Source organism: Silene latifolia, chromosome 10, assembly GCF_048544455.1.
Source record: "Silene latifolia isolate original U9 population chromosome 10, ASM4854445v1, whole genome shotgun sequence".
Lineage (NCBI taxonomy): Eukaryota > Viridiplantae > Streptophyta > Magnoliopsida > Caryophyllales > Caryophyllaceae > Silene > Silene latifolia.
The window spans coordinates 158,634,923-158,662,701 of record NC_133535.1 but is presented as its reverse complement, the minus strand read 5'-3'; the positions used below and the strand labels follow the sequence as shown (position 1 = coordinate 158,662,701).

Here is a 27,779-nt window from a genome sequence, read left to right as displayed (position 1 = left end):
ACAGCCAAGATTGACTCAAGAGTACAAGACTCGAAACGACCCGACTACAGCTCAACCCTGAACATGTAGCAAACCCAACCCAAACATAATCTTAACATATAAGCCCAAAAGCCCAAAAACCTAATCGAAAAATATTCCCAATCTCTACCGCCAAAATCAATCACCTCCCTCCCTCACTCTCCCTTCACAAAACCCTAAATCCCCTTTCTCTCTCAAACCAATTTCCGAAATTACCCCTGAAATCCGCAACAATGAGTTACGCAGCGTACAAGATGATGCACTACCCAACCGGCATCGAAAACTGTGCTTCCGGTTACATTACTCACTCTATTTCCGATTTTACCCCTCCGCTCCCGGTACTCCCTACCGATGACGTGGACCCTGATGATTGGCCCGGTCCTACTGCCGGTCCCACCCCCGGCATTGGTCCTGTGCCGAATCTTGTTGTTTCCGCTGCTAATGTACTCGAAGTTTATACCGTTCGTGTTTCGACTGCGGCGGAGTCGAAAGATGTTAAGCGCGGTGGCGTTATGAGTGGTGTTTCGGGCGTGTCGTTGGAGCTCGCTTGTCATTATAGGTATTTCCGTCTCGATCATTTGTTTACCTTTGATTAAAAGCCGTATTTAGTTATTATTACTGCCTAGTCCCTCCGTCTTAATCATTTATTTAGCTTTGGTATGTTATGGGCGGGGTTACGCACTTACGCTGGAGCTCGCTTGTCATTGTAGATATTTCCGTCTCGATCATTTGTTTAGCTTTGATTAAAAACCGTCATTGGTAAATAGTAACTACTCCCTCCGTCTTAATCATTTGTTTAGCTTTGATTAAAAACGGTCTTTAGTAATTATGTTATGAGTGTGGTTTCGTTGGAGCTTGCTTGTCATTATAGGTATTTCCGTTTTGATCATTTGTTTATCTTTGATTAAAAACCGTCGCTAGTAACTACTCCAGTACTCCCTCCATCTTAATTATTTGTTTGATTAAAAACCGCCTTAGTAATTATGTTATGGGTGGGGTTTCTTGGTTTTCGTTGGAGCTTGCTTGCCATTATAGGATTTATAGCTATTTCCATCTTTGATCATTTGTTTCTCTTTTATTAAAAAACGTCTCTAGTAAATATCCCCTCCGTCTTATTCAATTGGGAACCTTCTTTAGTAATTAGGTTGTACTGAGAAAAAAGATAACTTGATAATATGTTCCCTCCGGCCTAATCATTTGTTTAGCTTTGATTGAAAACCGTCTTTGGTTACTACTCCTATGTTATATAGTGTATCTTACTCTTGAAAAGTCAACTTAAAAATTATATACTCCCTTCGTCTTGATCATTTGATTAGCTTTGATTGAAAACCGTCTTTAGTAACTACAGTGTCTTATACTTGAAAAATTACATAAAGATAATACTCCCTCCCTAATTACATGATGTTCCCATTTGACTTTTTAAGGTTAAAGTTTGCAAACTTTGACCACAAATATTTAAAAAGCTATGAAAAATTACTATAAGATATAAAGTTATTTGCATTTGCTACAAAGAAATGTTTCATAAAAATATTTGTTCTATAAAAAATAATACTAATATATAAGGGCAAAGAAAGGTGCTCAAAGTGTCACCTAGAAGACCGCAAGAAGTCAAAGGGGAACATCAAGTAATTACGGAGGGAGTATACTCCATTTCTAATCATTTGTTTAGCTTTGATTGAAAACCGTCTTTAGTAACTATGGAGTATGTTATACACTTATACTTGAAAAATAACTTAAAAATAATATACTCCTTTCGTCCTAATCACATGTTTAGCTTTGATTGAAAACCGTTTTTAGTGACTATTTTAAACTTGAGATAACTTAAAAACAATATACTCCCTCTGTTGGAAACATTTTGTGTCGCAATCATATCAATTGAGACGAAGTATACTATGGAGTATTAATAAATAATATCAAATGTATTTTGGTTTGGAGATGCCGAGCTAAATTTGTGGACTGTAGTCGTTTTAGTGTTACTCCATTTCCAATCATTTGTCTACCTTTGATTAATTGAGATGGAGTTTACCGCGGTGTATTAATGGATAAAATCAAATGTATTTCGGTTTGGAGATGCTGAGCTCAATTTGCAGAATGTTCTTTTAGTGTTACTTTGTTTGTCCGACTAATCAATTGTTTACCTTGATTAGACGGAGCTTACTGTGGAATATTAGTGGATTTTTAAATTGTTGGAAATGTATGTTGATTTGGAGATCGTGAGCTCCATTTGTGGAATGTAGTTGTTTGTGTTACTTCTTTTGTCTGTCCCAATCAATTGATTACATTTGATCAATTGAGACGGAGTTTACTAATGATATTAAGGGATATAATCAAGTGTATGTCGACTTGGAGATGCTGAACTCAGTTTGCGGAATTTAGCCATTTTAGTGTTACTCCGTCTGCCTGTTCTCAGTTAATAACCTTTTATTAATCGACACGAAGTTTATTGTTAGTTGGGACATTGGAACCAAGGGAGTATTTCATTTTGATATGGTCTTTTGATTAGGTTTTGTGGATTGTAGGTGGAGAATGGAGATTATATTTTATATTGGTTTGTATTGTTGAAAATGTATGTTAATTTGGAGATGAGATTCCGTTGAAGCTCAATTGTGGACCCTAATCGTTTTTAGGGTTGCTTCAATTGTTTGTCTCAGTCATTTGTTTACCTTCGATTAAATTGGAATGAAATGTACTGTTAATTGGGACATTAGGACGGACGAGGGAGTATGAAATCTCGGCTGAAGCTCAAGTTTGAACCTATTGAGCTGAAGCTCAATTTGTGGAATGGTTTTGTTTGGAACTGTTATAGTAGCTAGGTTTAGGTCGAGGCCTAAGATGAAGTCTCAGTTGTTATAGTAGCTAGGTTTAGGTCGAGGCTAAATTTGCCTCGAGATGCTGTAAAATTTGACCGCTGTTATCTCCAAAATAGTCGCATGTCGGTGATCCAATATTGTCCGAGTTTTAATTTAGGGCAATTACCAGAAAGTAGGAGGTAGTGCTTATTAGTTCTGAAACATTTCAAATTTTTAATATCTAGTTTACAGTTTCAAAACGAGAGGAGTTGTAGCTTTGAGTGAGAAAACCATTAGCTGCATATGGTTAATGAGCTCATCCAAAACTTTTTTCAGCTAGACTTCTTTAGTCAAAAAGCTCTTTTAGCAAACAGCAAGTAAGAGGTCTGGCTTCACTTCAGTCAGTTTCAAGCTATCTGAAAAGTTGTTTGCCAATCGCCTTAGTTAGCAAAACCCTATTGTATGGTTATTACACTTAACTTTGTCTGTGTTACTGGTCTGAAATAGAATCGTCATTTGGACCTCTTAAAACTGAAATTCATCTGAATGTCGTTTTAGACTTCTAGCGGGTCTTTATCGATCAGACAATTGTAGCCAGTAGGTTGTGTCGTGACCTTGTTTCTTGAATTGTTTTTGTTGAGGATATGGGAGCAATGGTTGCAAAATTGTATGTAAACGTAGAAAGAAGCTCAGACACCGAGTTCCTAATCTTGCTTGTATGTATATTCATTCAATGTCGATGTGGAACAACAGTACAACACTTAAACTTTATGTGCAAGTCATTGAAAACTTTCAGTGATTAAACAATTAAATTGTTGCTTTCCACCCTGATAAGTAACTTCTATATATTAGCAGTCTGATGTGCTATTTCCTTCTCTTTCGAAGTGTTTTTGTAGGGTAATTTGTGATTGGAAATTTTGTCAGGTTGCATGGTAATATAGAATCTATTGCTGTACTGTCAGTTGGCGGTGGTGACAGTTCTAGAAGGAGAGACGCTATCATCCTGACATTTCGAGACGCAAAAATTTCTGTTTTAGAGTATGACGATTCAATTCATGGTCTGCGTGCAAGGTGAGATGTACGAACCTTCTTGCACATTTTGTCTTTTTCACAATATTGAGTATTCTGCAACGGCAGTTTCACCTGAGTCATGACTGCTTCCAAATTATATTTGTTTTGCGTCATTGAGGCTTTCTTTCATTTAGCATATATGATTACTGATTAGTCTAATGGTCTTGCACTCCCACTACGAGCCAATGTATCTGGTTTACTGTGCTATGTAGGATGATTATTACGGCAGATTTCTGTTTCTGATGGCTCTTATTATTGCTGACTCAAATTTAGTCAGCTGCCTTTTGATTGCTGAATGCCTACTTAGTTCATGCTGTCCAGATTTTGAGAGTGGAATTGATTTGTATCTCATCTTTTTATGTTGTGATTATTAACTAGTATAGATCCTACACAATGCATGCGTGATATTTATAGTTTTTTGTTTTGTTTTTCTAGTATATTACTTAGAGATTTAAAATTAATATCTAATTAATTTTTCATATTTCACCCCATTGTATTTGAAATGATGAAAAAAATAACAATTGAACTGGATATTAATCAAAAGAATTGAGTAAAATTATTAAATGTGGACCACAAAATTTATGATTTTTATTTTATAAATATTCTGAAATTGTTTAGTTGTTTTTGATGAAGATAATAATATCACTTTATATTTGTGTTTTATATGGAGTAAGTATGTTTCAAGTAATTCCGTGATAAGTAATAATTTCACTGATAAATGATTTAACCATTTATAATTTATAGTTTTATTTCATTTTAATTAAAAGATTATTATTTAGTGTTTTAATGAAAATAATATAGTTTCATCAGAAAATTATATTTTAATGAAAAGATAGTAATGAATGAAACAAAGCCTAGTAATCAATGAAACAAAGTCTCATTGCTTTCCTTATTCAAGGAAATTAATTTTGGAGGGAAAACTTGTAAGAATTCTTATTCTCTTAGTATAAAGAGGATTTCTTTCACAAATTCCAATGTGTGTGATGGAAAAGGCCATATTATTCACTAAACTATTTGTGCTTATATTGTAAAATAGCAAGCAGTCAATCCAATTTTAGTTACAGGTCATTTTAAACCTCTATGTTTTCAATTTAGAGGTCAGTTTACATACACGTGACCTCCCTTATCTCACCATAGACAGGAGGCTTTGAGATAACTAGTGTAGTGTTTTTGTCGTATTGGTTCTTTTTTTAAGTGTAGCAACTATTGTCTCTAATGATTTGTGCTTTTCTGTCAGTTCATTGCATTGTTTTGAGGGTTCAGATTGGCTTCATCTAAAAAGGGGAAGGGAGTCGTTTGCCAGGGGTCCCTTGGTAAAGGTTGATCCTCAAGGCAGGTGCGGCGGAGTTCTTGTTTATGATCTGCAAATGATAATACTTAAGACTGTTCAGGTCTCTTTTTCCAATTGTCACGATTTTCTATACTCGCTAGGATTTAAACCGTATTTACTGCTTCTTAGACTTGACGTAGGGCTTGCTTGGGATGGGAGTAATTATTAAGGGAGTAATGAGAGCTAAAATATGAAGAAATGAGAGGAGGTTGGTGCTTTGTAGTTGTTGTAGAGGGTGGAAAGAGGAAGTGAGGGAGGAATTATTACCTCCATAGGGAGGTAATGCATTACTTGAGGGGGGAGGTGGGTAACAATTACTCTCTTAATGGAGGGATTATTACACTATATTTCCCCATTTCTATCTCCAACCCCCATCCCTTCCCTCCATTTTTTAGTTCATTTTAACTCTATTACTCCTTTAATAATTACTCCTATCCCAAGCAAGCCCGTAGTAGTGTCGGTGTCTGAGTAACTTTGTACTAGGATTTAAAGTTTTAACCCATATTTACTGCTTCTTAGACTTGATTTAAAACCATATTTACCGATATTTAACGTCCATCTTTTCTTGTGCTCCCTCCATTTTTTCTTTTCTTCCCATTTGCTTTTCACAGTCTCTAAGACAGTACTTTGACCGTAATTTTCGACAAGTAATTGTTACGTACTTTTTTTGGTCAAAAATAATATTTTGTGAAAGATGGTTCGATAATAAATGTATATATTTTAGTTTTATATATAAAACATTTTTATTCTCTAATATATTATAACTTTGACCTCCAAAAAGCAAATAGGAAAAAAATAGGAAAATGGAGGAAGTACAACTTTTTTTTTTTTTTTTTTTTTTTTTAATTTCTTCTCGTGGTTGTGTATTAATTCACACGTGTTTGTCATTCTACAATGTTGCTACAGGCCGGTAGTGGTTTTGCCGGGGAGGACGAAAGTTTTAGTTACGGAGGTGCTGCTTCTGCTCGTGTTGACTCATCGTACATGATAAATCTAAGGGACTTGGACATAAAACATGTCAAAGATTTTGTATATGTGCACGGTAAGATCTGGAGATTTTTTGATGTAATTTAGTGGTACAATACTACAATCCCATGATTAGTTTTGGTTGTAAATTTTTTCTGCTTTATTAATAAAATTATACTCCCTCCGATCCAGACAAATGGTAACATAGGGAAAAAGTGGTTATTTAAGAAAAGGTGGAAAAGTAAGGGGTAAAGTAGGAAAGTTTGATTGGGGCCACATGAGTTTAAGTAGATTAAATAAGTTGTTGGTGAGTGGGTGAGTGGATGATAAAGTTGTAAATAGGTAGTGGATGTAAGGGTAATTTAGTCCTTTTTCATGCCAAATATGGTATGTTACCATTGGTGTGGTTCATCCATTTTAGGTAAGTGTTACCATCTGTCTGGATCGGAGGGAGTATATATTATGTTTGAAAAAGAATTTTGCTTCTTACTAATGTTATGTGACACTCTTGCTTTTGGACCATTTTGTTGCGATGGTATTTGTGTCAATGTTGAAATCTGTATGTTTAATCTTTTTTATAGGCGAGGCGTTTTTCCTGTGTTAATGATTTGATATATAGACATGATCAGATAATATTTCCATTAGAAAGATAAATCTCAGTTACCTTTTTATATAAGTTAACAAGGATTCAATTGAAAGGCCCCAGCCCCTATGACAGTGTTGCATATGTTACAAATGGAAATATGAACTATTTACTCTCACAGGGAAAGGTCCAGTGAGTGAGTGAGAGTGATTGTCTATTAAACTAGGAATGAGAATAGTAAGTTGGATGATCTGAAACAAGTAGTATATTTCATGGACAGAGTTCATATAATTTGCATTCTCAGTTTTATAGTTGCACGAACATTCCATTTTATGTTGTTATAGCACCTGTAATAACAAAGAATTACTTCTTGCAGTAACAACAGCTTAACTTACATAGTAGCTTTAAGTCTGTGAGAGTTTTCATAGTGTTGAGGGTAATATGCTTTGTTGCTTATATCGTAGGCATTCATAGTTTTCTTTTATAAATAAAGTCCCGTCATATTAATGTATTGAGTTTTCAGGTTATATTGAGCCAGTGTTGGTGATTCTTCATGAACAAGAGCTTACTTGGGCAGGGAGGATCTCCTGGAAGCACCACACATGCATGCTCTCAGCCCTTAGCATCAACACGACTATGAAGCAGCATCCCATTATCTGGTCTGCTATGGTAAGTTTTGCGCTTTGTGATATGGCTTTCAGTGGTTTCAAATCGGTGGCATTTATGGTTATGAAAAATAGGACAAGCTTTAAGGTTGAAGATTGGATGTTTAATGCTTTAGGTTTATAGCTGTTTGGTGATTGCTTTATTGGATGCTTTAGTACTGCATTGTATTTCGATTTTCTAGGCAAGTCCGTGTGGCCTGGATCAACTTGTGGATGCTGTTTCTTAACTTAAGAAAAACAGGTCATTATATCGGGAAGGGTCTTCATCTCTTATATACATTTTTTCTCCCCTATCCCAGCTACTAATTTGTTATTCAACTCGACATGGGGGCATTTGTGGGAATGTAGATGATGCAGGAGGGAAGGACCATGAGGACTGAGGTGTCCTGGGTAAGAGGAGGTCGTTGAGTAAGCACTATTGTGCTCATTGGGCTCACGGTTCTGTTGCTACATGTCATGGGGGAGGATGATACAGTAGTGATGGTGTTTCTGCTAGGTTAATAGCTTCAGGTGAGTCTGATGGTTCGGTTGCCACGGTAGGTTATGGGTTCAGGACTTCAGGGCGGTAGTGGTGGTAGCTGCGTTGTGTCCATGATAGTTTAGGGTTTAAGTGTTGGCTACATGTGGGCTATAGGGTTTAAGGATAGGGTCTATGTGGTGGTTTTGGATTTGACTGGTGGCGACATTTGTCTAATTGAGCCGTAAATCGACTGGGTATGTGTTGTTCTTCAAGCCTTATTTGTACTTTAACAGACAAACCTACCCGTGTCCATTGACTGATATAGCCTTCAATTTTGAACTCAAAAGTACCCATGTGAGGGCATCTCCCATGTAATTTGTCCTTCAAACTGGGCTAATCCCATTTACTCTCCTAAGAATTTGTGCCTGTGACAAATTCTACAATTTAAAGGAAGGAGTATGTCAAAAGACACTAATAAGGTCTCACACTCTCATCTACTCACTTTTATTCTTTACACATGTTCCTTTTTGGCCTATTTTCTGGAATCACTGTTTTTAAATTTTGCAGATTTTTAAATATGAAATGTTTTTCTTACCATTGTTAACTTGTAATCTTGTATGATCCACCAAATTACGCTTCATCGTTCCCTTCTTTTTCCGTGCATTCCCGTTGTCTTAATATACTCTTGCCTTGCTACATTTGGTACCAGAACCTTCCCCATGATGCTTACAAGCTACTTGCAGTCCCTTCTCCAATCGGGGGTGTTCTTGTGATTTGCGCTAATGCTATTCATTATCACAGCCAGGTATTTCATCTTGTGTTCATGAGTGTTTCTGAATCTTGCAAAAGAAAGCTTCTCTTCAGTGCGACATCTGCTAATGTTTTACTTTGCAGTCAATGTCATGTTCTTTGGCTGTGAACAATTTCGCGACTTCTGCTGATGGCAGGTATTTTTTGATCTCCTCGGGTTAGTTCTTGAATATGGACCGCATTAAGTTGCTGCCCCCCCCCCCCCCCCCCCACCACCACCACACCACCACCACACACACAGTCACATACACACGAAAGTATTACAAAAGCACTAAGCTCTCTACTTATCCTATAAAAAACCTGTAAGATCTCTGTGACCCATTCGTTGTTTTATGAAGATTTTTATCCCGTTGCTTGTTTTGTGCCTTCAGTCAAGAGATGCTAAGGTCAAGCTTCAATGTGGAACTTGATGCTGCTCATGCCACTTGGCTAGCTAATGATGTTGCCATGCTGTCAACCAAATCCGGAGAATTATTGCTACTGACACTAGTTTATGATGGAAGGTTGGTGTTGATTTCTGTTTCAAAATTGCCATAACTTCTCTTTTGGAGTGCTTTATAGTTCATACAACAATATTCTTTTCATTCTCAACCCACAATAATTCTGCAATTCTTAGTAAATCCTCTGCTAGGGAGCATCTCAGGATCAAATGGTACTCACGAAAAGTTCTAGGAACTGATTTTCTGTTGATGCACGTTTTGCATTATGCATTATAGTCTAAGGCTTGATATTCTCTTTCGTTTGTTACTGGGTTCATACGGTGCACAATCTAATAATTGTTAAAGCAATTTTTGTTATCACTAGAATACTACTCTATATACATTTTAGTTCCGTGAAACATGATTAGAATTTCTTTACAAAATATCAGATTAGTTCATTTTTGTTGAATGAATCAAAGGATCAATTTTTTGGTTTTTGCTTAATACTGCTATGCATCTTTAACTCTACTTAACAGAAAATTCTGCCATGTAGCTGTTAGTTGCTTTTTAGTATTTGAGGTTATTTGAAATATCAAATATTTTATGTTTTGATTTAATTTTTAAAAATTTATTTGTTCTTTTCGGATTTATTACACTTTTTTACCAACAACTTTCTTATACTCCATTAATACTTGGTTCACTTTTAAGGTAATTCGGACCCTTAAGTTTCACTTTGGTTTTCAAAATCATTTTAATCTTTATTCTCGATTTAAATTTTAAGTTTTTATAAAAAAGGGTTATTTAACAAGAATACTCTAAACTATTGGTCGCCTTCTCAAAATACTCCGAACTTCAATCTAACTCACAATAAACTATACAATTAGACCCCTCTTCTCGTATTACACTCGAGTTACCGGCTACCTGTTTAACAAGTCACTCCCTCTCATTCTCCATAAAAATTCACCCATAACCCACCCTACCCTTATTGTCAGTCCTCACAGATCACCAATACCACAACCGTCGCCTTCCACCAATAACCACATCGTTCGTCCGGATCTGACAAAGTGACAATCCAGGTACTCTTCGAGCGAGAAGTCTCTATTAAACTCAAACCCTGTCCTGGAAATCCAAAGACGTCATAGAGGAAACAACATGATTATTGTTGATGCAATTTCTTCGACTCCTTTGTTGTCTAACATGAAGTGTTGTTTATAAATCAAGAGAAAATATTCAAACTAGTTGATTAATCTTTATTATCATGCTAGATTTTGGTGATAATAAATTTGTATTTTCTAGAAAGTTTTCCACATTTACACCCAAATTGATTTGGGGATCTAGGGTTATGTTAAATTATCTCAATTGTTGGTGAATGGGTACGGCGACGACAAGGAAGAGGCAAGGCAACGCATGTCTGTTAGGACTCAGGAGGCACGAGGTCGAGGTCGGAGTTACAGTGGTTGATGCTCGACGGTGCGAAGGCGAGGCAGTGATGGGCATGGACTCTATTTTATAGAGGAAACATGGGAGATAAGGAGGTGAGGGTTAAGAATAATGGTCGACAGCAGAAGATGGCGGCAGTTACAAGTGGCGTGGTGGTGAATGGTGGCTGAGTATGGTGTGGGGTTATGGCTGGTGAATGGTGAATAATGGAGTTGCAGTGGTTGGGACTCTTGGGAGGGTGATGAAGGGGTGGTAATGGGACCCACTTGAATTTTTAACCTGATTTTATAGGTTAAAAATGACCCAAGTATAATACGAGAAGAGGGGGTTAATTGTACAGTTTATTGTGAGTTAAATTGAAGTTTGGTGTATTTTGAGAAGGTGGTTAATAGTTTGGAGTATTCTTATTAAATAACCCTAAAATAAATCCGGACTTCGATTTTAAAACATATAAGGGGGCGTTTGGTTCGGGAAAGGGAAAAAGAATGAAATCAAGAAAGGGTAAGAAGGGAAAAAGAAAGGTAAGAAAATGGATCCCCTTAGATTTACATGCATGTTTGTTTTGATAATGAAAGGAATGGGTGAAAATAACCCACCCAAAATAACCACCATCAATATTAATCACCATGAATCAATAACCACCACTGACGCCACCACCCAACACAAACCACCACGTATATGACCCTCGCCGGATCTCCTGAAGGCGCCTGCTACCGGCGAGTCAGTCGTGCCGTCTGCGAGTAGACTGGGCTGCCGGTAGGTCTCCTTTTCCTGTCTTTCTCCCCTTCGAAAATCCTACAAAACCCACCTAATAACCACCCCAACCACCACCAAGTCAGGCCCCCAATCCCGAAAATCCCCCCCCCCACCAAGTTGCCGATATGGTGTTTTGAGGGGTGGGGGAGGGGTTTTCGGGATTGGGGGCCTGACTTGGTGGTGGTTGGGGTGGTTATTAGGTGGGTTTTGTAGGATTTTCAAAGGGTGGGAGAGAAGGTCGGCGACGTTGCAGGGGTGAAGTTGGCTCGGTGTGGTTGACAGGGTTGTTCCGGCGTGGCAGTGTCAGTAGTAGAGGTGGTAGTGAGTAGTGACGGTGGTACTGGCAGGAGTGATTCATGTCAGCACTGGTTGATAAGTTAAGGTAGGGAAAGGAAACTTTGAGAGGGTGGGTGGTATGGAGATAGAAGGATTTGGGAGTATGGGGAGGAATGGAGAGCGGAATGAAAATGGGATAAATAGTAAAGCAAACAACAACAAAGGGAATCGGAGGATTTTTTCCCTTTCCCTTTCCTGTAAATCCCCAACCAAATGCCCCCTAAGTTTACCTGATTTTTGTATTATTGTTTTACTCCCCTTTTGTTTTTCAATTTTTCTTCTCTTTTTTTCGCATTTTGAGGTGTGCATTCACCCATGGACGATTCATGTCAGCCGACTCCAAATCATTTTGGGATTAAGGCTCTGATGTTGTTGTTGTTGTTGTTGTTGTTGTTGTTGCTGCTGCTGTTAGTTGCATGTCATACCTCTTTTGTATTTTCTGATTTTTCGATATTTTGTGTAGGGTTGTGCAGAGGCTTGATCTTGTGAAATCCCGAGCTTCTGTTCTTACATCGGTTGGCTTCACATATTGTCACAATTTTTGTTTTAAACTTGATATTTTTAGTTCTCTTACACCTTTACACCCAGAATATGGAAATTAGTCATATTAAATTTAGTTTAATGCTGATTGTATTGCAGGGTATCACTACAGTTGGAAGCTCCCTGTTCTTTTTAGGTAGTCGCATGGGGGATAGTATGCTTGTGCAGTATTCTTCAGGGACTGTGGCCACAATCTCTTCGTCTGCTTCTAAGGAGGAGGTAATTCAAAGGCTTGAGCGGTTTTCCATTTTCTCCAATTTTTTTCAATGTGTGCCACTATCTCTTTTCTAATGGGTTTTACGCTTTCCTATTTGGGGTTGCATTTTGGAGTCTATATTTGACAATTGAGTGTCATGAAATGCCTTTTTTTTTTCCATCCTCTTGCACCAAGTAGAAAAGAGGGATTACTATCTAACGGTTGATCTTTCCATTACACTCTGAACCCATTTCACATCTTGTTTGCTTGTTTTTCTGGCTGCGCAATTTATCTTGGCTAGAATCTATTAAGTTCAAGAATCAAGATACGATTTTGAATCCAGCAGGTGTAAAAGATTATTCTCTTGAACAGGTTGCTGATATTGAAGGCGATGCACCATCGACAAAAAGGCTAAGACGCTCATCTTCCGATGCTTTGCAAGACTTATTTGGTAGTGAAGATCTTTCATTGTATGGTTCAACCCCAAATAAGGCAGACTCAACACAGGTCAGTAGTCATATTACTAGATGCATTATGGAATCTAGGTACTTACCTTCTCATGTAAAAACAGTAGCACTGGTTTTTTTGACGTGTTTGGGAGGGGGTATGGAATAGTAGATGATCATCTACTTTTAACTATGCGGCATGTGTAACAGCAGTAGCACTGGTTTCTCTGAGGTGCTAGCTTTTCTCATATAAAGGCTGTGTTTGGGAGTGGATTTCAATGATTATTCCCTATTTAGTTAGGGCCACAACCAGTTCTACAATCGGCTCTTTCCCTTTCTCCATGAACATTTAACACCTTTCCCCAATAGGACCAGGAGCCTCTTCCGAGACATGGAAGTAGTGATGATAGCAATGATGAGGGGTTTTGGAGACCTTTAGTACAATCATGGATGTTTAGGTGGCCTGGTGGGTTTCTACTGAGTCAATTTGCCATGTTGTTCAACTTTTGTTCGTATTGTACTGTGAATTTTTGGAGCCATCACGGATTTAAACCGAGCTTCCCTATAATCTTTGATTTTTCGTAATCTTGAACTTTGAAGTTTTTGACCCCCGAGGCCCTTAAAACTGACAATATACACGCAATTTTTCTGTCAATAAAGCTGTAAAACACAGACATGCGACACCTTTTTTAAAGCAGTGCAGCTTTTTGCTAACCTCATAATTGTTTGCAGAAGTCTTTCTCGTTTGCTGCTAGGGATTCTTTGATAAATGTCGGTCCTTTGAAAGATTTCGCATATGGTTTACGGATCAATGCAAACGCGAGTGCTACTGGAATTACCAAACAAAGTAACTATGAATTGGTAAGTTTAGTTTTAGTTTACTGATTGCGGAACAGTGCTTGATTTTCAACTTTTTGTGTTTCCGCACCAGCACGGATATCTGTGTGCATGGTTTGGTTTGTCTGGTGTTATGATGGTTTTTTCTCCAAAATAGCTTCCTGTGCAAATGATTTATCTATCATTCAGGGTGGAAGGTTTTACAAATAATATATACTTCCTACTTAAGTGTATGATTTTCAGGTCTGCTGTTCTGGACATGGAAAACATGGTGCTCTATGTGTTCTTCAGCGCTCCGTACGGCCAGATGTGATCACTGAGGTGTGTTGGATAATGTGCCTTCATGGCTTTTGTTGTACTTTGGCCATCTGGGGACGATAGTTTCATCTATATGGTGTTTGAACGTTCTGTTTTTTTTTTTTTAAAAGTGGTTTTCCTTCTGTATTAGGTCAAATTACCTGGGGTTAAAGGAATTTGGACTGTCTATCACAAGAGTTCCCGCAATCATAGTTCTGGTGCATCCAGAATAGCAGCGGAGGAAGATGAATATCATGCTTATTTGATCATAAGTTTAGAGGAGCGAACAATGGTATTGTAATGTCTACTTTTTGCTTCTGATGAAAGTATTGTTTGTTACTGTATGAATTTAAGGCCGCATGTTTTATAATTTTTTCACAGTAGTTGTTTGTAAGACCCAAAGTTCAAGGCTTTTTTTTGAAAATGTAAACTGTGTATAATAGAAACAGAGGGAATATAATTTCTCTTGTGCAATATTTTGACATGGGGGGTCTCCATCTTGGTTCCTCTAAATTCACAACTCGCACCTTAATATACTAAACTATCTTTTCAAAAGTCGCACCAATCTGTCTTCGAAACTCATTCCTTTGCTGGACATTTCTTTTTAAAATTCACAACAGAAGGCCGTTTTAGTGAAAATAACTGCCATTTATTTTAGAATATGTCATTCCTGAAATATCTTTCCCTTCTACTAGAAGTTATTAACAAAAAAGTCGTTTATGATTGGTATTAACAAAAAAGTCCTTTATCTTGGCAAAAATGTGGTTTTGGAGGAAATTTTCGGAAAATGTGGGCGTTTTGAAAAAATTGTATAGAAAATGTGGGATTTATGAATTTTCTTTTATTATTATTCTCTCTACAAAATATGGTTTTCGTTTTGTATAGAGGGAAGTGGTTTCTGATGATGTGGGGGCATTGATCTATTTTGAACATATTTTTCCTGGCGTTTAGGTTCTTGAGACAGCTGAAATGCTCGGCGAAGTCACTGAAAGTGTTGAATATTATGTGGTAGGGAGTACAATTGCCGCTGGGAATCTATTTGGAAGGTGACTATTCCTGAACACTTCATCCATTTACTGTACTAGTGTACTTCAACATTTGTGTAGTCAATTATGTAATTGGGGTTTTTATGGCCTTATAATATTAGCTTGAATGTTTTGGCTGGCATCTTGCCGTTTAGTCATGGCAGATGTTGTAATTCAGGGTTATGCTATATCCCTTCAGTTTGTTGACTTTGTTCTCTTATGAATGAAGTTGCAGTTCATTACCTCTAGACTCTGGTTTGTAGAATCACTTAGGAAAGAATACAGTTGGTGTTTGTCAAACATCTCAGCGTGGCTGTTCTTTCGATTACCTAATTATTTATTGAATGTTGGTTGTCGTTACATGCCTATTTGTTATGTTATGTATTTCTTCATAATAATGTTCCATTATTTGTGGGAGCCCAGGCGTCGTGTTATCCAAGTTTATGCCAATGGTGCTCGAATTCTTGATGGTTCATTTTCGACCCAGGAGCTACCTCTTGGAACTAGCACGGAATCAGGTTCTGCATCTGAGAATTTAGTTGTGTCGGCCGTGTCAATTGCAGATCCTTTTGTTCTACTCAAGATGAGCGATAATAGTATTCAGCTTCTTGTTGGAGGTATGATATTAGCATTCTATGTTGCTGTATTCTCTGAAGAACCCTCTTATTCTACAGTACGTCTTGCTTCAAACGGGCCTTTTTGGTCTGAAATAATAAGACGGGATATTGTAACCGATTTATACGTTAAATGTGACCACTATTTAAAAACCAGTTACCATAAGCTGCAACACTGCCTATACCATTGTGGTTACATTTTACTATAAAATGGTCACATATGCCCGTCTGAAAAATAAGACGAAAAGTGTCCGTCTGAAACAAGAATTTGTGCTTATTCTAATGCCATTTGAGTCTGAGTTCCTGTTTGTATTGTGAATTTTGATGTAAAGCTAAACTATCTTTTGTACATACAAGTTACAATTGATAGTAGCCTGACTAGCCTCAGATTAGGAAACTATCAATATAACATGATGCCTAAATTTCCATCTTACAAATGACAAGTAATGTTCTACGCATGCAGCATGGCTGCTCTATTTTCACGCTCATGCTAAAGAATTTTTTACTTAGGTATAGGACATAGACACATAGTACATGAATGTAGGTTCAACTTGCTGTCTATTTTAGACGTAATCTGTATGTTTTACGCCAAAATATGTATCATCAAAAAGAAAACGTAACGACTTGTTCTTGGGTGTATCGTGTATACAATTCATGAAGCAGTATAGGCCGGAACTCTCAGTTCAGTATTTGACAAAATAATACTTACTGTGTTTATTGCCTATTACTGTCTGAGTGCATGAATTTGCGAAATGTAAACCAATGCAACCCTATAGGTTGAATCCCAATCAAGACATAAGGCAAATCTTGACTTGCTGTTAGTCATGTTCATCCATGCTTCTTACTGCCAGAATTGTGTCTAGACCTACTAATTCATGTGGGAACAGTATTTGGCCGTATAGTTAGTCTATTAACTTTTTGTTTGGTGAATCCTCTGACATTAAATGAACCTTAAATTTGGATTATGTATATTTGCCTCTTAACTTTCTGCTCCAATACGAGATAATATGAACTAATGACACTTCGTTACTTTAATCTTATATGCAGATCCTTCTAGTTCCAAAGTTTCCTTGTCTGTGCCCTCGGTATTTGAAGGCTCGAAAAAGTCAATTTCTGCGTGCACACTTTATAATGATAGAGGTCCTGAACCATGGCTCCGAAAGGCCAGTACTGATGCCTGGCTTTCATCTGGAGTTGGTGAGGCTATTGATGCAGCAGATGGACTGCCACATGGAGATGTCTACTGTGTTGTTTGTTATGACACTGGCACTCTTGAAATATTTGATGTGCCTAATTTTAAATGTGTTTTTTCTGTGGAAAAATTCATCTCGGGAAAGGCCCATCTGGTTGATTCTTTTGTCAAAGAAATAGGAGAACCTCTCAAACCTCTCAAGAATGCTGAAGATCTCGTTGGTCAAGGAAGAAAAGAGAACATACAGAACATTCAGGTTGCTGAATTGGCAATGCACAGATGGTCTGGGCAGCACAGTTGCCCTTTCCTGTTTGGAATATTGACCGATGGAACTATTCTGTGTTACCAAGCCTTTGTATTTGAGCTTCAGGAAAATACTAAAAACGATGATGGGAAAGGTGTTAAAGATTCCATAATGGCTGACAACTCAAGTTCTAGGCTGCGGAATTTGAGGTTTCTTCGTATCTCCTTGGACATGCACACACGGGAGGAACAGCCTGGGCACGGTATCCCACGAATTTCCGTTTTCAAGAATGTTGGTGGGTGTCAGGGCTTTTTTCTTCCTGGGTTAAGACCAGCATGGTTCATGGAATTCAGAGAACGCTTGCGTGTTCATCCACAGGTTATCTACTTAGCTTCCACTATCCTTCCTCTCTGAATAGGCTCTCCACTTCCTCAACTGCATTATTCGTGGAAATGTTTAATGCTATGATTTTTTTCCCCCCTTTTGTAGTCTGGCAGATGCTGTGATCTGGTTTTGGGGGTTTCTATTTATAGGTTATTTTTTATTGACTGACTTAGGTTGGGCACGGTTCACTCATTTGATCAAGTTTTATTCTGTGGCAGTTATGTGATGGATCCATTGTAGCATTCGCCGTCCTTCACAACATTAATTGCAATCATGGATTCATATATGTGACCTCAGAGGTTGTATCTTCAACTGTTGTGCATATTGTGCTTATTGTTTTCCGACAAATCTGTTAAGCTGATAGCCTTCTTACTTTAATGTGACAGGGTTTTCTTAAAATATGTCAACTGCCAGCTGGATTGAATTATGACAATTACTGGCCCGTTCAAAAAGTAGGCTTTTGTTCAGTTTATTTGTCATCTGATGCGTGTTATTGTAAAAGGTGACTCATTGTCAATGTATTCAATTTTGTAGATGCCACTGAAGGGTACTCCGCATCAAGTCACCTATTTTGCTGAGAAGAACTTATACCCAATTATTGTTTCTACCTCAGTAAGCATCCTGCTCTGTCTCTTTTACAAACATTCAACAGGCGGCTTTATTGTTTTGTGCAACATTCACAGGAGTGCCTCATAACCAACTGGTTCTGATTCGTTGATTCGTGGCAGTTGTTTATGTACCTTTTATTCTCTATCAAATTGTGCTTCTATTTGCAAAATAGTTTAATACCTGCCTCTCAGAAAGAGTGCATAATTATACGCTGACAATAAGTCGTCTAGTAGAATTGATTCTATGATGTTTCTATATCTTATTTCTGATCCAAATGTCATGATATGTTGTGCCATTTCTGATTTTGTTTAGCTCACATAATTGCTCTTTCAAATGGGAGAAGTTAGAAAATACATATTATTGGATTACAGTTCATTGTGAAAATTTACATGATTATAGCGAATACTACTGTACTAGTGAGACTTCGGATTAGATGATCAGGATCAGGAGAAAATTGCAGCCTGAAGTAGTCACGAACCTGAATTCATCCAACTGAAAAGAGCTGATCAAAATTGACTGATGAAAAAACCTTAATAATTACGATGCAAACTTGCCCAACGCAAAAGGTCCCTATAACAACGCACCGAATAGGACCAGATCAGGTAATGACCGACTCAAACATGACTTGAGTGATCATATTTCCGGCCACTTAGGATGCTGTGTAAGTTATTGTTTTCTGACAGATTTAAGTATTCGTCAGTGGCGTTTTTGCACCTCTGGATTGCCATTGTGAGCGCTCGCAGGCTGGAGGTTGCTTGCTCTTCTCTTCCTATGCGCTTTTATAGCCATTTTCTGAAAATCGTTAACCAAAAGCATAGATGTGATATTGCTGTTTAGGAACGTTGTAGTTCTAGTTGTCATAAATGCTCAAAGTAGTATAATCATGTATTTTGCCATTCTTTTTAGAAACTGAATATGACTAATATATGTTTCTTTTTTTGTTATTTGTTGATGTACTTGAACAATTAGTTTTTAATTGTACCCTTCTTTTTACTCCGTAATATTGTTACTCATGTAATATATACTTTATCTTTCGGCCTATTAATTACTGCTCTTTCATGTAGGTTGCTAAGCCCTTAACTCAGATTCTTTCATCTATGGCTGATCAAGAATCTGGTCATCAGATCGATCATAGCAATCTCAGTCCTGATGAGCTACATGGAGCTTACAATATAGACGAATTTGAAATTCGAATCTTAGAGCCAGAGAATTCTGGTGCTATCTGGCAAACAAAAGCTACTATTCCCATGCAAAGTTTGGAAAATGCTCTCACTGTCAGAATGGTTACTCTTCTTGTAAGTTTGTATGGTTGTTCAGTGATTTTATTTGGGTTATCTTGTTGTTTGTGGTTGCTAAGCCAATTCTTATCTTCAATTGTCTTAGTTATAAGTAGTATTCACCTACGTATAATCGACATACAGACTTAATAACTCACATTCTATCAATTCAAATATAGTATTCATATAGACGGTTGGGCTTCTGTTTACATACTCTTTTTTCCTATTTTCCTTCTCTCTGTTGTCTACATTTTCTCCCCTTCATCAGCCTAATTCGTCCTACAACCCTATTTTTTTGAGATTAAGGCTCGGATGATGTAGTTTATGCTTTATATGACCAACTCACGTGATTGTCTTCTGTGAACACTGACAGAACACCACGACCAATGAAAATGAAATGCTTTTAGCTGTTGGCACTGCTTATGTTCAAGGCGAGGATGTAGCGGCAAGAGGGCGTGTGCTTTTGTACGCTCTTGGAAGATCAGAAAACCCTCAGAATTTGGTATGTTGATTCTTTCTTTCTACTCTATCCTTTAGATTTGAACTGTTGTCTCACGGTCTACAATTCAGCTTTGCTACAGTATTCAGTTTTATTTCATGACCTGAAATGAGATGTCCGTAAATGTTGCATTGTGAGGCACATAGTAATTTTTTCCATGTTTGCCAGGTTTCTGAGGTTTACTCAAAGGAATTGAAAGGTGCTATATCTGCTTTAGCTTCACTTCAAGGTCATTTGTTGATAGCTGCTGGACCCAAGATTGTCTTGCATAAATGGACTGGCTCAGATTTGACTGGCGTGGCTTTCTTTGATGCTCCACCTCTGCATGTTGTCAGCCTAAACATTGTATGTGAGGCATTCTTGCCATAACCTTGTTTGAGTTACCTTTCCGTATGAAATGCATTGTACTTGAATTTTAAATAGCCATCTCATAAGAAGCTGATTTGACTGATTGCCTCTGAGGAACTGAGGCAAATTTTTATTGTTGTCATTTGTAAACTCGCCGTTTGTTTGGTTGAATGAATTTGAAGGGAAACTTACAATATTCCTTATTTTATTAGCAAGTTGGGTTGGACGTAAATGGAGGCATTCATTTTCGCTCATTCAACAAAAGTTAAAATCCTTCCAACCTAGGAAATATAGTTGAAAGAATTTGAAAGGAAAATGGCATTGCTTCATTCCCCATCCCCATCCCCATCCCCATCCCCATCCCCTGTCCTTTCCTCTCCTTCTTTCCTAAGACTCCTATTGTTGTATTCAAACAACCCCTAAGACTTTTTCCGTGCTTTGTTATTGCTAGTTGCGTGGTAAAATATCGTAATGCTGAAGTATTACCTTTTTTTCACTGTTCTCTAAGTTTTATGCATGCCTTGGGGAGCAATAATTCATGTATTCAAACCGTGACAGGTTAAAAATTTTATTCTCATTGGTGACATTCACAAGAGTATATATTTTCTTAGCTGGAAGGAACAAGGTGCTCAGCTAAACTTGCTGGCCAAAGATTTCGGATCACTTGATTGTTTCTCGACGGAGTTTTTGATTGATGGAAGTACACTCAGTCTTGTTGTATCTGATGAACAGAAAAATGTTCAGGTCAGTACCATGTCCGATAATCTTTCTGCTCCAGATTCAAATGCTTATATGGAAAGATGCATCTTGGATTAGCAAATTATCTTATAGATGTGCAAATGTTATTAAATAGATTTATAACCTTGTAAATCATTTTCATAAACTAAATACAAATTGCTATTTTGACATGGCCTCCGTGGAAGAATGGATGTAGTGCCAACCACTGCAAGCTTCCATGTAGATAGTTATCATCATACATTTATGCAAGAAATATTGACAAGATGAAAAGCTTCCATGATGCTTACACGGAAATGAGCCCACAATTTCCGATCAGGGATTGATTTTGAATTTTTTTGATAGCTGCCAATTACAACTTCCTTTTGTGAAAAAAAGCTTTTGTGTTATTAAGTTCGGCCACTTAGCCCACTTTAGTACCTGTCTTGGAGACATTTGTCTTATATTTTCATATATTGTGTCTTTTGTCGGAGAAAAGCACTCCAACTTGAACATGCTTACTATATGTTTTTAGTTCAAGATTCTCTTTTATAATGTCTATATTTAAGAAAATAGGGGGGAACATGATTAAGTTTGACTTACTTTGTGATCCAACGGAACAGTAATAGTATCCAGAAATCGCTAAAAATGAAGCAGAATTCATTTGTTCAGTTGAAAGTCAGGCTCATTTTTATGTTGTTCCGTTATTGTTTTTATTATGCTTAATTTGATTTACACGATAAATGTGTAGCTTCTTTTGTAGGTTCTTGCTACGAGTTTTTTTTCTTTTTTCATTTCTACTGTACGACTCTCAGCTTGTTTCATTGTTTTCGATGTGCCAATAGATCCTTTACTATGCACCAAAGCTGTCTGAAAGCTGGAAAGGACAGAAGCTTCTTTCAAGAGCGGAGTTTCATATTGGCGCTCATGTGACAAAGTTCCTGAGATTACAAATGCTTCCTGCTTCATCGAATGCTACTCCAACCTCTGACAAAACCAACAGATATGCTCTATTATTTGGTACTCTTGATGGAAGCATAGGTTGTGTTGCTCCTCTTGACGAGCTCTCATTTAGGAGACTACAATCACTTCAGAAAAAGCTTGTTGATGCTGTGCCTCATTTTGCTGGGTTAAACCCAAGATCTTTTCGACAGTTTCAGTCCAATGGCAGGGCACATCGACCTGGACCTGAAAACATAGTCGACTGTGAGCTGCTTTGCCAGTAAGCATCACTCAATGTTTCTCCTATATCTTTTACTCCTATTTGTCCTAACAATAGCTTACATTTGCTTCTGCACGGGAGATTATTGTCAGCACATGCAGGTCTAGTGAGTCCCACTGCTCTCAAGTCTCCGCCACAAAACATTTCTAAAAAGGAAATATACCATATTTGCTCGGGTGGATAAGACAAATGAAATACGTTAACTTTTAGTTGGAACATAGAATACCTTAGAAAACAAATTTTTAAATGATTAAATGAGTTCTCACAAAATTTTTTTATTTATTTATTTTTTTATTTTTTGTGAGACCGCTCCTTTACAAGCTAAATACTACTCATTAACACATCTAATAAACCTTTACTAGTAGTTCTCACATTTTCTGTATGTGATACAGTTTCACAAGAGACTAACTCATCTTCAAAATTCCCTTGATTAACGTTTATTAATGCGCAAATTAATCTACTCTGGCATAGTCCATCATTCTGACTGTGGTTTGTGCTGTTTCGTGTTGCAGTTATGAGATGCTGCCTTTGGAAGAACAACTGGAAATCGCCCAGCAGATTGGAACCACTAGGTCACAAATACTTTCAAATATAAATGACCTTGCTGTTGGGACCAGCTTTTTGTGACAACATTACCTAGCCAAGGTTATTCTAACACACTCACCAGATCTCGCTGTTGCCCCATCATTTTTCGTTTTCTTTCTCCTTAAGTTCCCGAAATACCTTTACCTGGTGAGCAGATTCCCATTCTGTTGGGATATTTAGACATGGTCCTGAACTCAGAGCTTAACCTGTAGCAATTAAAATGAGGGTGGTAATTTTCCGAGGAACTTGATGCTCCAAGAATCGTTGTGATGAGCTACTTTGGACGACAACGGGGTTTCAGCGGCTGTTTCTCGGGATTCGATGTTGATTTCTTTTATTTTTAGTAATTTTTCCTTGAGTTTATTGCTGTAATTTGTCGGCTACTAATTATGTACCCCTGTGTGGTAAATCATGTAATTCCCATTCTGCTTCATAGCAATCCCTAGATAGATTAATTTTCAGAAGAAAAAACTAGTAGACTTGCCAAATTAGGGCTGGGAAGCCGATAGACAGTTACTCATCGCTTGTAAATAACAACTGTATGTAAAATTACATGTTAAGATTATTTAAGTGATTCAAGTCGATAGTCAGTCTACTTGTTTGTCGATTTTGTCAGAAACCCGTTATGTTCTTTTATTTCAGAGCAATTTTGAGATTAAGCTTTGTTATTGTTTTTCCGAATTGTTCTTGCAATCCACTTGCTGGGCAAAACTAATGCTCTTTCGTTGGCATTGAATTTGTGTTTGAATTATCATGTGCCATGAATTCATCCTTATTTTCAGCTAATTATGTGTCACGCATAATTTTCTGAATTTAGGGTTTAAGATTGATTAATGTGATTGATTAGCAAGTTGCTTTTGTGTAGGACCAAATAATTTGCAATAGTCAAAGAAGTGATGCATGATTAATGATTGTATTTTGTAAGCTCTAGGAGCTCTTGCGTAGCCTTGGTGGTTAGACGCTACACTAATCAGAAAGTTGTGTCTTTAAGGATTGATTAAGAGGCAATTAGTGATTCTTAAATAGTTCCTCTGTTCTATTGAGTTCTTTACTTTTTTTTTTTAAAATTATCCTCGTATTTTAAAAAACGTAAACAATTCAATGGAACAGAGTAAGTTGGTTTGTTTCGAAAACATCTACTCAACTTGTAGTATATGATCCGAGGGCGATATTATAATATGTAAGCTTGGAATACACTTTGAATGATAAATTTGTTATTTTTCGTTGTCGGATTTACAAAGCGTATTCTAATGTCATACCTAAAAAAGATAAAATCAAGACCATCCCTTCCGCTAATTTTCGAGCCTTCATAGATAATGCTCCGATCTAAATGCCAATATAACAAGATTGTCCATAACAATTAGTCTCGTTATACATTTAAGAGATACCACCTTCATAATTCATAGTATCACCTTCATAAAAATTAGGCTGCTACGGCTTACAAGTACCATATTTTGCAGGCAAGATTCAAATTTAGGTGATGAGTATCATCATTCACGACTTTATCAACTTTAGATATACTAAATATAAATAATCAAATAAAGTGATTAAAATTTAGGTGAAATTTATTTTGGGTTCAATCCTCACCACAAGCAGTTTTAAAGGGTACTTTATAGTTAGTTTAAAGCTGACTTTTAAACTTCGAGCATATCACTTCCTAAAAACGATGGTTGACCTTATATACTTGATTTACAGGTGATGGGGCATATTCTGCACCCGCTGACCGAGTCAACATATTGAGCAAGGTCAAAGATATCCACAGCAAGTCAACACTTGGACAAAGATAATCGACGCCCGGACGGTCGGTCATGTCACTTGGGTCTCGGCTAGACAACTAGCCAGTAGGGATACAACCGCGTACTCACATCCAAGACCCTCAAGACGGAGTCAACAGGCCCACCGGCCGCCATGGGTCCATCGGCCGAGGGTAGAACAGTCTTTCCACCTGCTAACCACTTGGCCACTTGGCCACTACGTGACAAAAGGTGAAAGTCTATAAATACTCCACTTCTCTCAACGAGAAAAGGATCCACAATCTAACCTAAAGTTACACTATTCATCTGGTATAAACTCCCTTATCTCTCTACAATATACTTTGTCAAGTAACACACAACTTAATCCCTTTAAGTTCACTGACTTCAGCGTCGGAGTGAGTACGCTCGGTGCCAAGCCGAGCCCTCAGTTTGTTCATCGTTTCAGGAGAGACCGAAAGGAAGAGTAAAAGCAAAGAAGGACATCCATTCACCAAGCTTACGTGGTAAAACAATACTGCTCTGGAATTACACCCGGAACAACAGGTTATCGCATACTCCGTATATCGGAAATCAGTAGTTATTGTATGAGTCGGTCTTACACTGGAAAGCGGTATCATTATGTAAAAAAAACTCATTTAACGGCATTAATAAAGGAATAGTTTTCTTATAAAAGTGTCGTCTCACGGTATAAAACCGTCTTACTCTATAATTTATGATAAGAAATTTACCCAACTGGCCAACTGCGGTTTTCCTCGTCATCCAAAGATAAAGTGCATTATTCTTCACGTAATTTAGACCATTTATAGTCGGATACAGTCTCACTCATTGACGAAGTACTATTGTGTGTTTACATGAATATTGACTACACTCCTAACTTAGACTATGCACACGTGCGCATGATGTAATGATTACATGGCATGCCTTACTAAAAGTAGTAATGATTTTAGCACAAAATAAAGCTACAAAAGTAAGAATATTAAATTTGAATCAAATTCCAATTCCACAAAAAAAATACCCTTCAAATAATATTATTGCAAAAATATTCACGAGCAAATTAAATGAGATGTTGTGTATGTTTGGTTGGGGACTTTCAGACCATAACTTTTTAAAATTTGTCTACAAAAAGTGAAACATTGCCTTACATGAATTATTAAATCACATTTATATCTTATCTTATTTAATCAAAATTTACCTTAGTAAAATGCTTTTAAAGCTAGTAAAATTCGAAAAGGAACATAATTGTGTTCCTAGTAAATGCTTCTTTTGCCCTACAATCATCCTCGGGGAATAATTTACGTGTCTTATGTACACTTGATTCTGTGAGCGATTGAATGTGCCAACGTTAAGTTAATTAGAGGTCTTGAGTTTAATGATAAAGTAAGAAATGAGTGAAAATAGGACTTTGTGGCAATCTATTATTCAAGGATTGGGAGTCATTAATAGTTATTATGTATCTGTAACGATATTAATAAATTTAGTTGTCACTTTCTGTAATTAGTTGATAGTTCTCAGTCGTCGATAAAAATATAATTCAAAAGATTATCAATTATAAAAACAAAGTGATGTTTTATTTCGAATTAGATACGACAAGTTAGTCAATTTGCAGGAAAAAAAAAATTAAGGAAGTAGGATTATCACGAAATTAAGTGCATACGCATCAAACTAGTCGGTAATCATTCGTAATTAGACAGTAGTTGAAATGACTAGTACGGTAGACGGTAGTTGTCCCTGAATTATACTCCCTCTATTTTATATAATATCTCTTAAAATATAAGAAAAAATATCAGGACATATATATATATAAAAAACGAAGGGAGTAGAAAATTTAAAATTCATACTTAAAATTCTGAATTTTTTCCTAATTTATCGTATTTTATTAATAATTTGTCCCCCCACTAAAATTGTGACTCACTAAACCTAAATTCTAACTATTCATATGTTTTAAGGGTCAAATGCTTCTATGCATACAATATAATCTACGTTAATATGTTTGATGTGGAATCATAGGCTAAAAGGAATATTAAAGAATACACTATTATGCATAAAGACTTTTCTAGAATAAAGTCAACGATTCATTAGTCCTAGTAGTAGTTTATAAGAGGTAGCTAACTACTAACAAATGATTATGAATCTTTTTTGATTTCTTGATAATGCACATCACCCAACCCAAAATATTTCAATCCATATATTTCGTCAAAATTGTGAGATTCGCTCTAGAATTTTAGTTCATTGCATTTAGATGAAATAAGGGTGATCTCATTTTCCTTCTAGGACGATATTAGGCCGTCACCTGGTGATATTTAATCTCGATATAGTCCTTTAACATGCTCTTATATAGAGTAATATTTTGCCTTGTAACAATATCAAAGATAATACCCATGAGTACTTAGATCAATTGGCAATGGATTGTTCTAGCTTAATCAGAGCTCTCGTGTTTGATCCTTGTGAATGCAGCAGTGTTAAAACACATGAGGGAGAGCTTTACCACCCTAGCAGTCCTATCCGACTTGAATCCGGATTAAATCGGATGGTCTACACAAAAAAAAAAAAAAAAAAAAAAAAAACAATATCAAAGTCAATTCATTGTTAGAGTGTTTGGTAAATGACATACTTGAAAATTTTTATTATTTTCAAGGCTTTTAACATGTTTGATCAATTAATATGTCAATTTTTTTTTGGTCTAAACCATCCGGTAATCCGAACCACATTGGGCCGACTAATCCGGATTTCGGGGCGTGTCCAAGGATTACGGTATTTAAACCCCTCCCAATCGAAGTTGTGGGGGATCGATCCGCAAACCTCCCTACCAAGCGCAGCCCCATGCTACCACTGCGCCAACCAACGATTGGTATTAATATGTCAATTTTAGTATTTGGTAAACAATACAATGAAACAACATATTTGGGTTTTGTATGTTTTACAGCATACTCTACTTAGTACGTACTTACCTCAACATGCATAATGATTGACATATTTTAAAATAAAAAAATCTACTTCATTTTACAAAGAAAAATACGTTACAATTTATCAATCTTATTCTGCAAATTGTCAAACACTTCAACTAATTCCGCTGACTAAAATGTATGGTCAGACCTCCTAATAATTTTTTTTTTATTTATAATGTATTTATGCTAAAAGTAATTTGCTGATTACTAAATAAGGACTATATTATTTACTTAAATATTCAAAAACTCTCAAGAGCTTAATTGAATTTGAACAAAGAGAATACAAAAGATACAAGTACATGCTAAAGATTTCTTGTACCAATTAACTTTGTCTTGACTCCTTACAAATGCATTTGACTATTAAATCTCTCACTAATCACACTAATCAACATAAAAAAGATCTTAATT

The 27,779-nt window shown here is 36.8% G+C and overlaps 1 protein-coding gene across 2 annotated transcripts; it reads left to right on the top strand.

Moving 5' to 3' along the window:
* The first annotated feature begins 32 nt into the window (after window positions 1-32).
* LOC141606602 (cleavage and polyadenylation specificity factor subunit 1) lies at window positions 33-23,262 on the top strand. 2 transcript variants are annotated; one of them, XM_074425801.1, is made up of 26 exons: window positions 33-577; window positions 3,732-3,878; window positions 5,116-5,269; window positions 6,115-6,250; window positions 7,281-7,426; window positions 8,592-8,687; window positions 8,777-8,829; window positions 9,064-9,195; window positions 12,107-12,158; window positions 12,283-12,402; window positions 12,752-12,886; window positions 13,558-13,686; window positions 13,906-13,983; window positions 14,111-14,251; window positions 14,911-15,005; window positions 15,408-15,601; window positions 16,646-17,412; window positions 17,637-17,717; window positions 17,805-17,870; window positions 17,953-18,030; window positions 19,092-19,322; window positions 19,678-19,806; window positions 19,972-20,148; window positions 20,710-20,895; window positions 21,711-22,087; window positions 22,600-23,262. In XM_074425801.1, exons 1-26 carry the CDS (start codon window positions 252-254, stop codon window positions 22,712-22,714), a joined length of 4,341 nt encoding a protein of 1,446 aa, XP_074281902.1. In that variant the 5' UTR covers window positions 33-251; the 3' UTR covers window positions 22,715-23,262. The 2 variants fall into 2 exon arrangements, with proteins under 2 accessions (XP_074281902.1, XP_074281903.1); XM_074425802.1 differs by having other exon boundaries at window positions 159-577; window positions 5,116-5,214.
* The last annotated feature ends 4,517 nt before the right edge of the window (window positions 23,263-27,779 follow it).